The sequence below is a fragment of the Fragaria vesca genome, linkage group LG3 (assembly GCF_000184155.1).
Source record: "Fragaria vesca subsp. vesca linkage group LG3, FraVesHawaii_1.0, whole genome shotgun sequence".
Lineage (NCBI taxonomy): Eukaryota > Viridiplantae > Streptophyta > Magnoliopsida > Rosales > Rosaceae > Fragaria > Fragaria vesca.
Window position 1 is genome coordinate 26,904,990 of NC_020493.1, and position 14,737 is coordinate 26,919,726.

General features: G+C 37.0%; 3 protein-coding genes across 3 annotated transcripts; all 3 read left to right on the forward strand.

Annotated features, from left to right (window-relative positions):
• The first annotated feature begins 2,945 nt into the window (after nt 1-2,945).
• On the forward strand, nt 2,946-4,309 carry LOC101312715 (TMV resistance protein N-like). Its single transcript, XM_004296263.1, has 3 exons — nt 2,946-3,538; nt 3,642-4,147; nt 4,260-4,309. The coding sequence occupies exons 1-3, from the start codon at nt 3,033-3,035 to the stop codon at nt 4,307-4,309; spliced, it is 1,062 nt and encodes a 353-aa protein (XP_004296311.1). The 5' UTR covers nt 2,946-3,032.
• Nucleotides 4,310-4,331: 22 nt separating this feature from the next.
• LOC101313009 (disease resistance protein At4g27190-like) lies at nt 4,332-8,778 on the forward strand. Its single transcript, XM_004296264.1, has 3 exons — nt 4,332-4,352; nt 4,451-7,548; nt 8,750-8,778. Exons 2-3 carry the CDS (start codon nt 4,545-4,547, stop codon nt 8,776-8,778), a joined length of 3,033 nt encoding a protein of 1,010 aa, XP_004296312.1. The 5' UTR covers nt 4,332-4,352; nt 4,451-4,544.
• A 99-nt stretch (nt 8,779-8,877) lies between these two features.
• LOC101313299 (mitogen-activated protein kinase kinase kinase 1-like) lies at nt 8,878-14,300 on the forward strand. Its single transcript, XM_004296265.1, has 12 exons — nt 8,878-9,224; nt 9,318-9,503; nt 10,406-10,510; nt 10,642-10,705; nt 11,187-11,344; nt 11,504-11,576; nt 11,681-11,740; nt 11,952-12,062; nt 12,163-12,474; nt 12,581-12,637; nt 13,705-13,857; nt 13,980-14,300. The coding sequence occupies exons 1-9, from the start codon at nt 8,878-8,880 to the stop codon at nt 12,328-12,330; spliced, it is 1,272 nt and encodes a 423-aa protein (XP_004296313.1). The 3' UTR covers nt 12,331-12,474; nt 12,581-12,637; nt 13,705-13,857; nt 13,980-14,300.
• Nucleotides 14,301-14,737: the final 437 nt, after the last annotated feature.

The window sequence follows — 14,737 nt, forward strand, 5'->3', positions numbered from 1 at the left end:
ATCCAAGGTTTTTCTTTGAGGTTTAGAATGGAACTTCATCAATCACATAATAGAACCCTTGAGTTGGTAATACATATGTATTGCTTGGATTAAATGGCATGAAAAGCAAACATTTTGAGGATAATCCCATGATAAACCTCAGCAGAGCATTGAAGGTTTCTTCCAACGCCTCTTTGTCTGAATTGGATCGAGATCTTAGGTTGTTTTTCATTCTTTTCTAATGCAGTTCATTTTGGGGTATAGCTTCTGTATAGCACATGGTGTCCTAGCATTGAGCTCATTTAAATTGTAGCTTCTGTTTAGCAGATGATATCCTAGTACTCGGTTCATATTGCAACTGCAGGCAGCTGTGTTTTCAATTGATAGCGGATAACAAACGTTATGTTATGCACAAAATGAAAGGTATAATTTCTGCTTTACTCATATTATGATTATCAACCACATTTTTTAGTATTGTCATTTAAGTATTGATAGGATCCAAATTGATATTGAGACGGGGTTGTCAACATATTCAAGGTTGGTGATCTATCAGATGAGGCTGCAATAGTTGATTGGTCTAGCTGATGTGCTAATATATCACACAACCTACGTACAATTTGACTGTTTTTATTGCTGCACTTCATGTTTCATTCATACCCTTCATTAATTATATAAGTGCCAATGAAAAGAACTGTTTAGCCTGATTTGCTAGAGTCTATATGTGTTAGATCATTATCTATTGGGTGCCTGTTTTGTATTAGCTTTAGATTTAATTTTATACATTTGATTCTCCAATTTACTTGCTAAATGTGACTTGAATGTTCATTGGCAGGCGGAACTCTATCATAGCTCCGGTTTCTACAGCTTCTTCAGCAGGTTTTTGTTAAAAACCTTTTTAAAACAGTTTTTGCTCCTTATCATGGATAGGCAATGTTTAGGTAAAGATTTAAGAGTTCAATATAGGCAGAAGTTTAGCAGTAATTGACTTAGCTTTGAGCACCCCATATTAGTGTCCCTTTTACTGTCTTTTCTATTTTTTTTTTTGCAAAGGTTGACAGGTGTTTTTGGTCTTTTGAATTGTGTCTTGATCAATAACCTAACTCTTAAAGTTGGAAAACCCCAATGATTAATCTAAGTGAGTCCATCCCTGAGAGCCAAAATCTGTTGTCGCCCACTTGTTGCCATACCATTTATCCTGTATGTAGTCAGAGTGTCCAGCTTACTCAGTGCTATTCATTGGTTCCCTCGTTTCATTCTGCAGATCAAGTATGAATGAATACTAATTCCCATTACACACACTACAGATTAAGTAGATACTAAGGCTCCGTTTGGGATCACGGTTTGAGCATAAAAACTGCTTATCCGATGTCCCACTGCTTCACGTATGTTCTTCCATTCTCTTCGCTCTCTTCTTCCTCCAGCAAAATACAGTCACCTCATGATCAATGAGAAATTGCATCACCAAAACAGAAGGATGAAACATTAATCCCACATCAGACCTAAATTTCCAAAGAAGAGTGAGAAAGAGTTGCATTTGAACTCAAAACGTTCTTTTCAAAATCGATGGATTTGCTGGGCAATAATATTCTCTGAAACTTGAAACACATATGGAATCTTACAAATTTAGATTCAGAACGAAATAAAAAGTAGAAAAAAATAAAGACCCATCAGAATTTCACAGGTAGACAGGCCAAGTTATTCTAGGAAGGCCAAAATTGAAACAATACAATCAAATAATCCAATTTCATTTCCTTGTGTGTAGCAATTGATAAGATGTAGAAAGAATTTCCCAGAAAACAATTTCCGTTCTATTAAAGTTGATCCTTGTAGTACATTGATCAGTCCTATTCTGATATAATGAACCTTTGCAAGCAGTATAATTTCAGTTCAACGTATATGGTTAGTGGTCTTCTGTTGTAGTTACTGGAGAACTGAAGTTCATATTTCAATATCATGTCCAATTTTGTCATATTCTTGTTTAAGCTTTTTCAAAAAAAATATTTACCAAACATCTTCACATTACTTTAAATAATAATAATCACAATTTACCATACACTAAACTGATTAATTATGCAGTTGATTATCCATACTGATTATTCTCACATCAATACTAAATTGGGCCTAAAGCTGATTAGACATGGTACGTGTGACTCATTGTCATGATGATAATGATATAGACAAGCCCAATTCTCACTGTCATTATGCTAACTCAGATGTTTTTAGGGCTGGTTTGGCCATTATTCGCACTCTCATTTACCATGGACCAACTTCCACCGGAGGCTACCATGGACTCTGTCGCAAATGGTGTCGGAGGGGCTAATATCTTTGTTAGTTGATGAGTCCAGTTGCTAAGGTTTGAAACGGAGTGGTAATCTTTCTAGGTTTAACAAGACCATTGTATTATTTGTGATGTAAGTTATATGAATGACATCCCTATTTGATTAAAAAAAAATTATAAAGTATTGATAAAATCTCAATTTCGAATCACCCTCTTCAAGATAACACGGTATGATACACCATATCAATGCTTTGAGAATTGGATGTTAAGAAAGTTACTTTGGCTGATTGTGATCAATTTGTCATCTGTAACTGAATCAAAACTCATAATAAATTGCTTGAAACTTGAAGTCTTGAACACAAAAGAAGAAAATTTAGGTAAAATATGCATCTAAGACCACCGCAAGTGAGGGCGAATGATTTACTTTTGTGTCGTGAATCAAGCGAGTCACACATACTCAATTTAACAGAATTGTAACGTAACTTACGGTGTAGATATCATATTAATAACTTTGGACGTTGGTTAATTATAAACACACCAAGCAGGCAAGAATTGCATCAAGCTTGACCTCAACTGGGGGCATTGACCTGCAAGTGGTAGAAATTAAAGTTGAGTAAAATACCAAAAAGGGGCACTATATTTTATCGAAGACATGATAAGATCTGTGGTTGTGTGAGCGAAGACGCAATAAGATTCGATTGATTGATAGTCTCTCTTCCATTTCTCAGGATTTTCTTTTGGTTTCCTGATCGGTTTTTCTTCTGGGTGTTTTCCAATGGCCTCCATCTCTGGAAAAGCTGATGCATCTCTTCCTTCATCAGCTGAACCATCATCAGAATCTCGTCCGTATAAGTATGATGTGTATTTGAGTTTCTGGGGTGCGGATACTCGAGAGGGTTTTATATCTACTTTATACCATCGGCTGCAAGAGAGGGGAATCACAACATTCAAGGATGTTAAAGTAACGACAATTGAAGAATCAAGGTTTGCAATTGAAGAATCAAGGTTCGCAATTGTTGTTCTGTCCCAAAAGTATGCTGCTTATACTTGGTGTTTGGAGCAACTCTCAAAGATCTGTGAGGTCATGAAGGATGGCCCCAGAATTCTTCCAGTTTATTATGATGTCAAGCCTGCTGATGTTAGAAAGCAAAGGGGGAGTTTTGAAGATGCTCTCTCCAAGTACGAAATGTCCGGGCGAAACGAATCGGGGAAGGTCCAGCAGTGGAGAGATGCTCTAACAAAAGTGGCCAATTTGTCTGGGTTGGATTCAAGGAATTACATGTAAGCATCATGAGAGTAGCTATCTCAATATATTAGCAACAGTTATACTTGTGCTTATTGATATAGCTGTGACCATTATTTGACTCTTAATTCTTCCTTGCAGGGATGACATAGAACTTATCAACAGCATTGTGGAGTTTGTGTGCAGTAGAGTACAACCTCTTGTGGAAATCGAAAAAGTACAGCCTATGGAAACCGATAGGGAAGGTTCTGATGTATCTGAAGAAACAAGACAAGACATGGATGAGTTTAGGGAGGTGCATATAGATGATGAGGTCAGCTTCGTTGGGGTCGATGGAACAGGAGGCCTGGGCAAGTCTACCATGGTAATACCATTCGGGTCTTCTTCATCATCAGCTGTTAAGTGGAAGTATGACGTGTTTTTGAGTTTCCGGGGAGAAGATACTCGATGGAGTTTTACATCCCATTTATGCCATTGGTTAACGAAGAGAGGTATTAAAACATTCATGGATGATCAAGGTCTTGAAGTAGGGGATCCTATTTCTCCCAATGTCCTAAAGGCAGTTGAAGAATCAAGGCTTGCAATCGTTGTTCTCTCGCCAAATTATGCTTCTTCTACTTGGTGTTTGGAGGAACTTGCAAAGATCTGTCAGTTCATGGAGGGCGGCCACAGAATTCTTCCGGTTTTTTATGCAGTCAACTCACGTGAAGTAAGATATCAAAAAGGGAGTTTTCAAGATGCTTTCACCAAGCATGAAAGGTTTGGGCGATACGGATCGGAGAAGGTCCAACAGTGGAGAGAGGCTTTAAGAAAAGTGGGCAGTTTGTCTGGGTGGTTTGCACAGGATTACAAGTAAGCTTCACTAGACCTGCTATCTCAATTACCAGTAGTTATACTTTATGCTTATTAATATAGCTGACCATTATTTCACCCTTAATTATTCCTTGTAGGGATGAGATAGAAGTTATCGAAGCCATAGTGGAGTCTGTGTGCAGTAAAATCTACACGGCTGGTTTTGAAGTATTTGATGCACCAAGACGAGCCATGGATGAGGTCATGAAGGCACTAAAAGATGAGGAGGTCACTGCCATTGGGGTCTACGGGGTAGGAGGCGTTGGAAAAACAACCATGGTTCAACAAGTATGTGCAAAAGTTTGGGATGAGTGGATGTTCCATCATGTGGTTAAGGCTGTTGTATCCAAAAACCCTGACTTGAGAAAAATTCAAGGCACATTAGCAGATATGTTGGAATTAGAATTGGAGGAGGAGACAGAAATTGGAAGATCCCGTAGATTGATGCAGAAGATAAGGGGAGGAAGTAGGATCCTTATAATATTGGACGACATTTGGGAGAGCATAGATCTGTCCAACATAGGGATTCCCAGCTATGACGAGCTTCAAAGATGCAATTCCAAAGTCCTACTCATCACAAGGACACATAATGTTTTATATGCCATGGAGTGTCAGTCAAACATTTGTCTTGATGTCTTGTCAGAAGAAGATTCTTGGACATTGTTTATGAACAGAGCAAGAATGTCCTTTGAATCGACCAATTTTTATGATGTTGCAAGGAAGGTAGCTAGAGAATGTGCTGGTCTTCCAATTGCACTGATAGCGGTTGCGAAGGCACTTGGTGATAAGGAGGATAACTGGAAGGAAGCAGCTCAACGGTTAAAGGCTTCTCAGCCTGCGAATCCTGAAGATGGGAAGGTCGTGTTCAATTGTATAAAATTAAGTTATGATTACTTAGGTTCTGATGATGCCAGGTCTTGCTTCTTGCTTTGTTGCCTATTCCCAGAAGACTATGATATCCAAATTGAAGATTTGCTCAAGTATGGGATGGGGAAAGACTTGTTTCAAGATTCCAGCACAATGCAAGATGCCAGAGCTAGTGCGCATTCGGTGTTCAAGTACCTTAGAGATTGTAGCTTGCTTTTGGAATCTGAACAGGACGGATGTGTAAAGATGCATGACGTCATCCGGGATGTGGCCATAAGGATTTCATCATCTGAGGATGGGCAATTGATTTTTGTACAAGCTGGTTGTCAATTAAAGGAATGGCCAGCTATGGGTGCACATGAAAGCTACTCTGGGTTGACCCAAAAAGAAGCAGAAGACTACTCTGCTATCTCACTAATCAAGAATAAAATTTGCAAGCTTCCTGAAAAGTTGGTATGTTGGAAACTCCTTATTTTATTTCTGCAAAGTAATGTCTGCTTGGCTGAGATCCCCGAAAATTTCTTTCAAAGTTTGAATATGTTGAGGGTATTAGATCTAAGCCAAACCAGAATTTCTTTACTACCCACATCATTCAATCTCTTGATCAACCTCCACACCTTGTGTTTAGATGGCTGCTTGTCAATCATAAATAACATATCCATACTCGGAAAATTAGAGAAACTTGAGATTCTTAGTATGAGAGAACTTCCACTTCTGGAACTGCCGAAGGAAATAGGACAACTGAGTAATCTAAGGATGTTGGATATCACTGGTGAATATGTTGACATAGTTCCCTCTGAAGTGATTCGGAACCTTCATAAGTTAGAAGAACTATACATGCAGTGTAATTTTGCAGACTGGAGGAGTGAAGTTGGGAAACTGCCGAAAGAAATAGGACAACTGAGTAATCTAAGGATGTTGGACATCACTGGTGAGTATGTTGACATAGTTCCCTCTGAATTGATTCGCAACCTTCCGAGGTTAGTAGAATTGTCCATGCAGTTTGCGGACCGGAGGAGTGAAGTTGGGAAACTGACGAAAGAAATAGGCCATCTGAGTGATCTAAGGATGTTGGACATCACTGGTAAATATGTTGATATAGTTCCGTCTGAAGTGCTTCGCAACCTTCCTAATTTTGTAGACTGGAGGAGTGAAGTTGGGACTGAAGTGAGTGGGAGCAAAGTTGATGAAGCAGGGGAAGAAAATATTGCTGCCTTTGATGAGTTAACTAGCTTGTCACGTTTAAATATTTTGAAGGTTTTCATATCTGATGCAAACTGTTTGCCTAAAGTTGTTGGGGTTGAGCCGAAATGGATAAGCTTTGATATATGTGTAAGTGGAAACTCGTCAATCAGAAAAGTGTCCTTGGTTTCAAATTCTTCACCCGGTTATACAAGAGCCTTGATTCTTGGTACAACCATTAGTGCCTTGCCGGGTTGGTTTATCAATGCAGTGACAACAAAAGCAGAGAAACTACAGTACTTAACTTGTTGGGGATTAGATAACATTCTTGTGGAATATGACCGTGGAAGATTACATGCACTGAAATATTTCTCTGTAATTGGCCCCAGTGAGAACTTGAAAGTCTTGATGAACACAACAACACGAGTTCAAAATGAACCTGTGTTTCCGAATCTGGAGGAGTTGCATCTCATTCAAGTGGATTGCCTGGAGGAGTTATGTTTTGGTGAATTACCACCCGGGTCTCTATGCAATCTTAGGCTATTGAAGGTGAAACATTGTTATGAATTGGTGGATGCGCTTCTAACATCACAGTTGCTACAGAGATTACAAAATTTGGAAAAACTTATTTGCGAAGAGATGGATGAATTGGAATATGTTTTTGGATCTGAAGGACTTGAGCCTGAACAGATTGATTTGACAGAATTGAAAGAGATGAGATTGGAGAATCTAGGGAAATTAATAAAGATATGGAATGGTCCTGCTCCTTGTACCATTTTCCAAAACCTTCAGAGTTTGGTAGTTTCTAAGTGCTTTGAACTGAAAAATCTCTTTACAGCTGATGTAGCTCAGTATCTTTTGCAATTGGAAGACCTTTCAGTAGAGTGTTGCCCATTATTGGACAGAGTTATTGAGGCAAGCAATGAAACAATGGACAGCGAGATTATTTTTCCAAAGTTGAAGAACTTAGCTTTGGTAAAGCTACCACAACTCACAGCGTTTTACGGTAATAATGAAAGTGCTACTGAGTGCCCTTTATTGGAGTACTTGAATGTGGAAAGGTGCCCCATGTTCTCAACATCTGGCTTCACAGCAAGAACAACGTCCAACTTAATCAGCAACAACATTTGGACACTGTACAAAGAAGGTATGTCAAATTTTCTCTCCTTTTGTTCGTGGTTCTTTTCTTTGATGGATTATGATTGAATTCAGACTTCTTTATTTTTTGAAGCTTTTCTTGAATTTCTTAATGCAACTGCTTTATCCATAATTTCAAGTGGCATTTTCTTGTCATCTTTAGACATATGAAACTGAGTTCAGAGATTGCTTATTGCTTTTCTTCGCTATCATTCATAATAAATATTCATTCTTCTGTTCTATGCTAAGTAACTACAGTAGATGATGGACTTGTGCAAAAAATATAATATAAAACAATAACTAGCTAACTACAGTATATTATTCATTCCTTTTTATTCTCTTGGTAACTAACCACAGCAGATTATTCATTCTTTTTCGTCATTGAATACCCTTCTTGCATTGTTTGCTAAGTATTGAATTTAAAACTCTGAATGGTCCAAATTAAGAGTATCGAAACAAGTGGGTACTACCACTACCGTCTTGTCTGTCTGTTAATGGCAGTGGAAGGGTATGTAACGGCCTATTCTTGCTTTTGTTGAATATTTGATACCCAAGTGGGTTACTTTAAAACCAAAAAAAATCTAGTCAATTGCCTTAGAAATGGTATGAAGAACAAAATTATATATATATATAAATATATATATATAATTTGACAAAAGGCCTTTTCAGATACAAACATCCTTATTTATTCAAAAGGTACATATTTTTTCTTAATTTGACCCACTTTTCGATCATATTTTCTCATCTTAACCGTTCACGTTGTAGGTATATATGAGTAGATCATCTCTACAAATTTTCAGCTAATTTAGAGATCGTTAAGATAAAATGAATTAAATCAATGAACGAATTGAAACTGTTCAACCTGAACCGTTCATGTTTTTACTTCTAAATCACATCTTTGAATGCCTTAACGATTATGAATTTGGCTGAAAATTTGTAGAGATGATCTACTCATATATACCTACCATGTGAACGGTTAAGATGCGAAAATATGATATAAAAGTGGGTCAATTAAGAAATATGATATAAAAGTGGGTCAATTAAGAAAATCCGTACATTTTGAATAAATAAGGATATTTGGACCTGATAATATCTATTAGATAATAATAAAAAATATTCTGCCTGTTTCTTGACACATGATCGGTTTTCCTTCTGGTTGTTTTCAATGGCCTCATTCTCTGGAACAAACTGATGCATTCTTCCTTCATCAGCTGGACCATCATCAACAGCTCCTTGCTGAAAGTATGATGTGTTCCTGAGTTACAGGGGTGTAGATACTCGAAGGGGTTTTACTTCCCTTTTATACGATGGGCTGCAAAAGAGAGGAATCACAACATTCATGGACGACTCAGATCTTCAAGTAGGGGATGCTATTTCTACCTCTCTCTTAGAGGCAATTGAAGGATCAAAGTTGGCAATTGTTGTTCTGTCGCAAAATTTTGCTGCTTTTACTTTGTGTTTGGAGGAACTCACAAAGATTTGTCAGTTCATGGAATATGGCCCCAGAATTCTTCCAGTTTTTTATCATGTCAACCCTAGTGATGTGAGATATCAAAAGGGAAGTTTTCAAGATGCTTTCACCAAATATGAAAAGTCTGGGCGATACAAATCAGAGAAGGTGAAGCAGTGGAGAGATGCTTTAAGAAAAGTGGCCAGTTTGTCTGGGTGGCTTGCACAAGATTACAAGTAAGCATCTGGAGAGTAGCTGTCTTAATTACCGAGGATTATAGTTTTGCTTATCAATATAGCTGCCATTTGACTTTTAATTTTTCCTTGTAGCACTGAGACAGGAGTTTTCGAAGCCATTATGAAATCTGTGTACAGTAAACTACAATATTTTGTGGTATCCCAGAGCCCTGACTTGACAAAAGTTAAAGGCACATTGGCGGGGACTTTCACTAATTGGGAAAAGGGTGATTTTCTCGGCAGCGGCAGTTTCGGGTCTGTGTTTGAGGGAATTTCTAAGTAAGTGCTGCTCAAAACTCATTTTAGCTGCTTAAATATGAATGCTCAATCTTGTGGTTGTCTTAAAATTAATTATCTTGCATTGCTGGAGGTGGAAGTTGTTCAATTGTATGTTGATCTTGTTTTTCTAGTTCACAGTTATCTCTACATTTAGGATTGGATGGTTAACCCATGCCCATGAAGTGTTGAAACTCTAATATGTGATGCGATATAACCAGTATTTTAGGGTAATGGAAGAAGATAGATAAACTCCGTGACTTGGTGATATAGTGATGATATGACCGGCTCTGCTCAGTGTGAAGAGGAAGTTTGAACCTTCCATGCTCAAGCTGGGCTCGTTATGAGACTATTGTCCCTATTTGGTATCTCTTATCTTTTATGAGACGCCTATCCACTTGTTTCTTTTATTCTTGCTGCTGCTGCAGTATCTTATTTCCAGGGATAAAATTCTTGTTCCCTATGGCCTTATGAAATTCCAGTGAGGGAAGAAGATAGATAAACTCAGTGGACTTGGTGATATAGTGATGAAAAGATCAGCTCTGCTCAGTGTGAAGAGGATGTTTGAACCTTCCATGCTTGAGCTAGGCTTTTTATGAGACTATTGACTTAACGAGCCTTTGTGGTATCTCTTATCTTGTAATAGGGGGTTCAGGATGCCTATCCACTTGTTCATTTCATTCTTGCAACTTCTGCAGTATCTTACTTCCATGGATGAAATCCTTGTTCCTTTATGGCCTTATGAAAAATTTATAACTGTATTAAAGTGAACCTTTCTTTGTTTACAATGCACTTCTGTACTGACAAATTTTCTCATATAATGTTTATTTGTCCCATGTTTTCATCTTCTCTTTAGCTCTGATATTTTCAAGATCTTTGTTGATATGAATTTGCTCTTATCACAGTGGTGGATGCTTCTTTGCTGTCAAGGAAGTTTCCTTGCTTGATCAAGGAAGCATGGGGAGGCAAAGAGTTCTTCAACTTGAACAGGTGATATTGGCTTGTATTTCGTGTTATTCATTGCATGTCCCTGATATTAACTATTAAGTAATTGAGTGCCGGTAGAGTCTACCTCGTTTTTTGTTCCTTGCTGAGATGCTCTTCTTCTCATTGTCTGTTTTTGTCTTTGTTTTTCTTCCAGGGAAATTGCTCTTTTGAGTCAGTTTGAACATGAGAACATAGTTCAGTATTATGGCACACAAAAGGTACCCATTATTCTATAGTCTATTCCCATGGATGGTTATTTAGTTATGAACTTCTCTACAATAGTGTACTCATGGATGTCCAAAAATCCATTCATGCTGGTCTGTAAACTACAGTGTGAAATAATCACAAACAGAGGTATATGTTGCCTTTCTGTCGCATGATTTAATTTTAAGCAGTTGGCATCTTTGTTTAGTTTCTTTTTTCTCAAACAAACTCACTGTAGATAGTTGTAAACATGCTTCTCCACACTGTCATGCATTTATTTGAGGTGTTACCTTAACATTTAATGTCCACACTATATGAAATCTTCTGTTTGAGTCCAATAATGTGATGAACTCGGTTCACCAATACTAATAGGTGTATTTGTTGTGAAGCAGTTAAGCCATCTATTGATTCAAGTATTAGTTTTTCATTGCTTTATGCCTGTGAATTCACATATTTGTGACACCGTTATATTATTTATATTATTGGTCTTTGCAGGATGGATCAAAGCTCTATATTTTTCTGGAACTTGTAACCAAAGGCTCCCTTCAAAAGCTATATCAAACGTACCATCTTACAGATTCGCATGCCTCTGTATACACGAGACAGATCTTGCAAGGTCTGAAGTATCTTCACGACCGAAAAGTGATTCACAGGTAACTAATTCCAAAAATGTAACATCTTATGGTTTTGGCTGTATTGATCTCAGAAGATTCTGAAGTCCCGCATGTGAGGATGCAGTTCAAAAAACTCAGATAACAAATCTCTGCACCATCACAATGTTCCTGATCATCCTTTGTTCTTCTTGCATTCAGGGACATTAAATGCTCAAATATTTTGGTGCATGCTAATGGATCTGTGAAGCTTGCTGACTTTGGATTGGCAAAGGTTGTCTTCCCTTCCCCAAATTCAATTGTATTTTATAGTTTTTCATAGTTTCCTCAAGGTTGTGAATTTTACTCCTTATACTGTGTGTTGCGTCCTTTTTCCAGTCTATCAGTTTGAACGACATTAAATCTTGCAAAGGAGCTGCATACTGGATGGCCCCTGAGGTTTGCCTTCGCACTTTTGAATTTAATATTTTGTATTAGTTTGTGTGCTCTCTGTTGTTGGAGGACATGACAGGCCTATTATGTTGATTCCCCCCTCTCTTGATATAGGATTCTAGTAGAAAGGGCCACCTGTAAAGTGATGTGGTTGTTGAGCTTATTTCAGAATGTGTCCGCTTTCTTAGGATTTCTTAGCCAAGCTATTATTGTGCAGGTCGTTAATCGTAGAAGTAAAGGTTATGGCCTTCCAGCTGATATATGGAGTCTTGGATGTACTGTGTTGGAGATGTTAACTGGGAAGGTTCCATACCATAATCTAGAATGGGTTTGTGCCATTTTCATGATTCTTTATGGTTCAAAATTATCTATTTATCTTTTCAACCTCTATTTTGTTTGGATAACATTATCTCTTCTTCTTTAAACAGATGCAGGCATTATGGAAAATTAGTAAGGGGACACCCCCTCTGGTTCCTGATTATCTCTCAAGCGAGGCACAACATTTCATCCATCTATGCTTAAAAGTTAAGCCAGATGATCGTCCCACTGCTGCTCAGCTTTTAAAACATCCATTTGTAAATAAGCCCCTTCCTTAAATAAGCCCCTTCCTCCCACATCTTCTGGATTAGTACCTTTTTAGAATCACCACAGGTGGAGTTGAAAAGATATCTTGAGCTATAAGTTGTGATGGCAATAAGTTACTCCACTGATTTCCCACTGCTTCAAAGTGCTCATCACAGGCATATCTGCTTTCTCTGGTTTTGTACCTCCCCGAGTTTGGTTGCTTAGAAGAGATTGAACTGATTTTGAATCTTGGAGTTTCTTTTTCTCTTCATGCTCCTTCAGGATTGTAATGTTACTGAGTTGGTTGCTTGGAAGAGCTTGGCCTGCTTTGCAGTCTGGGTAAGCTATTCTTTCTTGTTGTTTTATTATTATTACCAGCCTCTTGACCCGCACTACGTCCGTGTCAATTTGCTTTTTTACAATGCATTTAAAATTGACATTTTACATTAACAAATTTTTTCCGTTTTAAAAAAGTTAAGAGTGAATTTGTTTGTGATTTTTTTTTCTGTTTTTTATTTTCAATTTACTGTTTTACTCATCATCTAGTGTTTTATCCTCAACCAATCACTCCCATCTCTCCCGCTTTTTTCTCCGGTAAAAAAAGGAATGAAATTAAAAAAACAGAACAGACAGTTGTGTGGTTTCTAAATTCCTGAAGTTTTAAATTTTAATCAATACAGGGTATTTTAGGTAGTTCAAAAATTTAACCAAAACTCCTTGTTATAAATATTATAATCTATGTGGCTGTCCACGTAATTACTCATTAGTTATGTACTCTGATGTAAACCCTACCTCTATATAAAGAGGCTAATGAAAATGAATGAGTAGACTTCTACCTCCTCCCAACTATTATCTCTGTGTCTTCTCTTTTTCTTTTCTTTACTTTACAACACGTTATCAGCACGACTCTACCTTTGAGTTGATAACGACTAAACCCTAGAAATCCAGAATTGATTCTTTATCATTCACCTTTGCACCATCGCACAATTTTCTTTTGTTTCTAGACTATGATGATTTGAAAATCATACGGTTCAACTTAAATGTTGTTTTTCACCGGTGTTTTTGATCTATGAGTTTGATTTGCTAGCTTATTTTTATAATTCTTGATGTTAATTGTTCTATTAATATGATCGGCATCAAGATTTTCATTTTGTATGTTACCCACATGATCATGATCATCATTCCTTTGGTATCTAATACAATTAGAATTTTTTTTTCTTTTTTTTTGTACTTGTTTTAGTTCCATGTTGATTTTGTCTATTAATCTTGCCATCAATTTTGTCTTTAATCTTGCCATGATTTTAGTTCCATGTTGAAGGAACCTTCCTTTTTTTTTTTTTTACGGCAATAGTGGATACCTTTAATCAAGTTTTCTTTTATGATCCCAAATTGTGTATGAAATCTAGTTTGTATTCAATCTTTGGATGATAGAGACGGACAAACACTTACAGATATCTTTCCAAACTTCGGAAAGGCATTTCCATACTAGAGCAAAGATCAAGTTCTTGCTATTTGGAGACTTTTAATTGAAAAATCTCTCATGACACAATGAAATCAAGGTATGTTTTTCTTCCTGATCGTTCTGGAGGTTTGATTCCAATCAATATATCATATTTGTTGATTCGATTATATGAGGGTCTGGAATTTCCCCAATAGTTATGAATATACATATTGTCCTCAGTACCCATGCGTTTTGCGAGGGCCAGAAGATCCTTGGAGCAATACAACGTACTGAGTATATGACTCACCTACTTCTAACCAATCATCAGTATGTAATTTTATAAAAAGGATGGAAGCCTTCCAGAATTAATTAAGTGACTGAGGTTCCCTCCTTTACATGACAATGTTAATTTTGATGATCAATTTGGATTCGTTTTGTACAAATTCACAATATAATGCAATTTGTATGTCTTAAGAGTAAACACATGTTTACATCTCTTTGTGAACTTTGTGTTCATAGATCGAGACCTAAAGTCTCTTGATCGAATCATAGAGATCTGAAGTTCCTCATCTGTAATATAATTGAAATTGCGATATGACGTTTCGCAAAACTTATGTAGTTAACAAGGGCCAGAAGTTCCTTATAGCTATGAAATATTCATTGAAACCACATCTTGTGATTCCTAATCATATAGGGGCATGAAGCTCCTCACTTTATTACATACAATTAGAGGAAATACACAAGATCATCATATATGAAGTTAATCATACCAGAAGCTCTGTATATTTTCTTCATTCATGGAACCGGAAGTTTCTAATGTAAAATTTATTTATTTTCGCTCTTTACAGTTTTCTTATTTTGTTATGCAATTTTATTACTGTACTTATTGTTTAAATTTTATTGTTATTCATACGGGCCAATAACCCTATATGTTGAAGATATGAATTTTGAATGCATGTAATATTGAACAAGAAGTTTCAATATTGTACTGTAGAACC

Excerpts from the sequence above, each read along its gene's own strand:
- LOC101312715 (XM_004296263.1), top strand. The coding sequence starts at position 3,033 with ATGGCCTCCATCTCTGGAAAAGCTGATGCATCTCTTCCTTCATCAGCT. Across the intron at positions 3,539-3,641 it reads TTGGATTCAAGGAATTACAT|GGATGACATAGAACTTATCA; the intron begins GTAAGCATCATG and ends TCTTCCTTGCAG. Across the intron at positions 4,148-4,259 it reads GGAGGAACTTGCAAAGATCT|GTTTGGGCGATACGGATCGG; the intron begins GTCAGTTCATGG and ends CAAGCATGAAAG.
- LOC101313009 (XM_004296264.1), top strand. The coding sequence starts at position 4,545 with ATGGATGAGGTCATGAAGGCACTAAAAGATGAGGAGGTCACTGCCATT. Across the intron at positions 7,549-8,749 it reads TTGGACACTGTACAAAGAAG|CTGGACCATCATCAACAGCT; the intron begins GTATGTCAAATT and ends TTCCTTCATCAG.
- LOC101313299 (XM_004296265.1), top strand. The coding sequence starts at position 8,878 with ATGGACGACTCAGATCTTCAAGTAGGGGATGCTATTTCTACCTCTCTC. Across the intron at positions 9,225-9,317 it reads TGGCTTGCACAAGATTACAA|CACTGAGACAGGAGTTTTCG; the intron begins GTAAGCATCTGG and ends TTTTCCTTGTAG. Across the intron at positions 11,577-11,680 it reads CTGACTTTGGATTGGCAAAG|TCTATCAGTTTGAACGACAT; the intron begins GTTGTCTTCCCT and ends TCCTTTTTCCAG.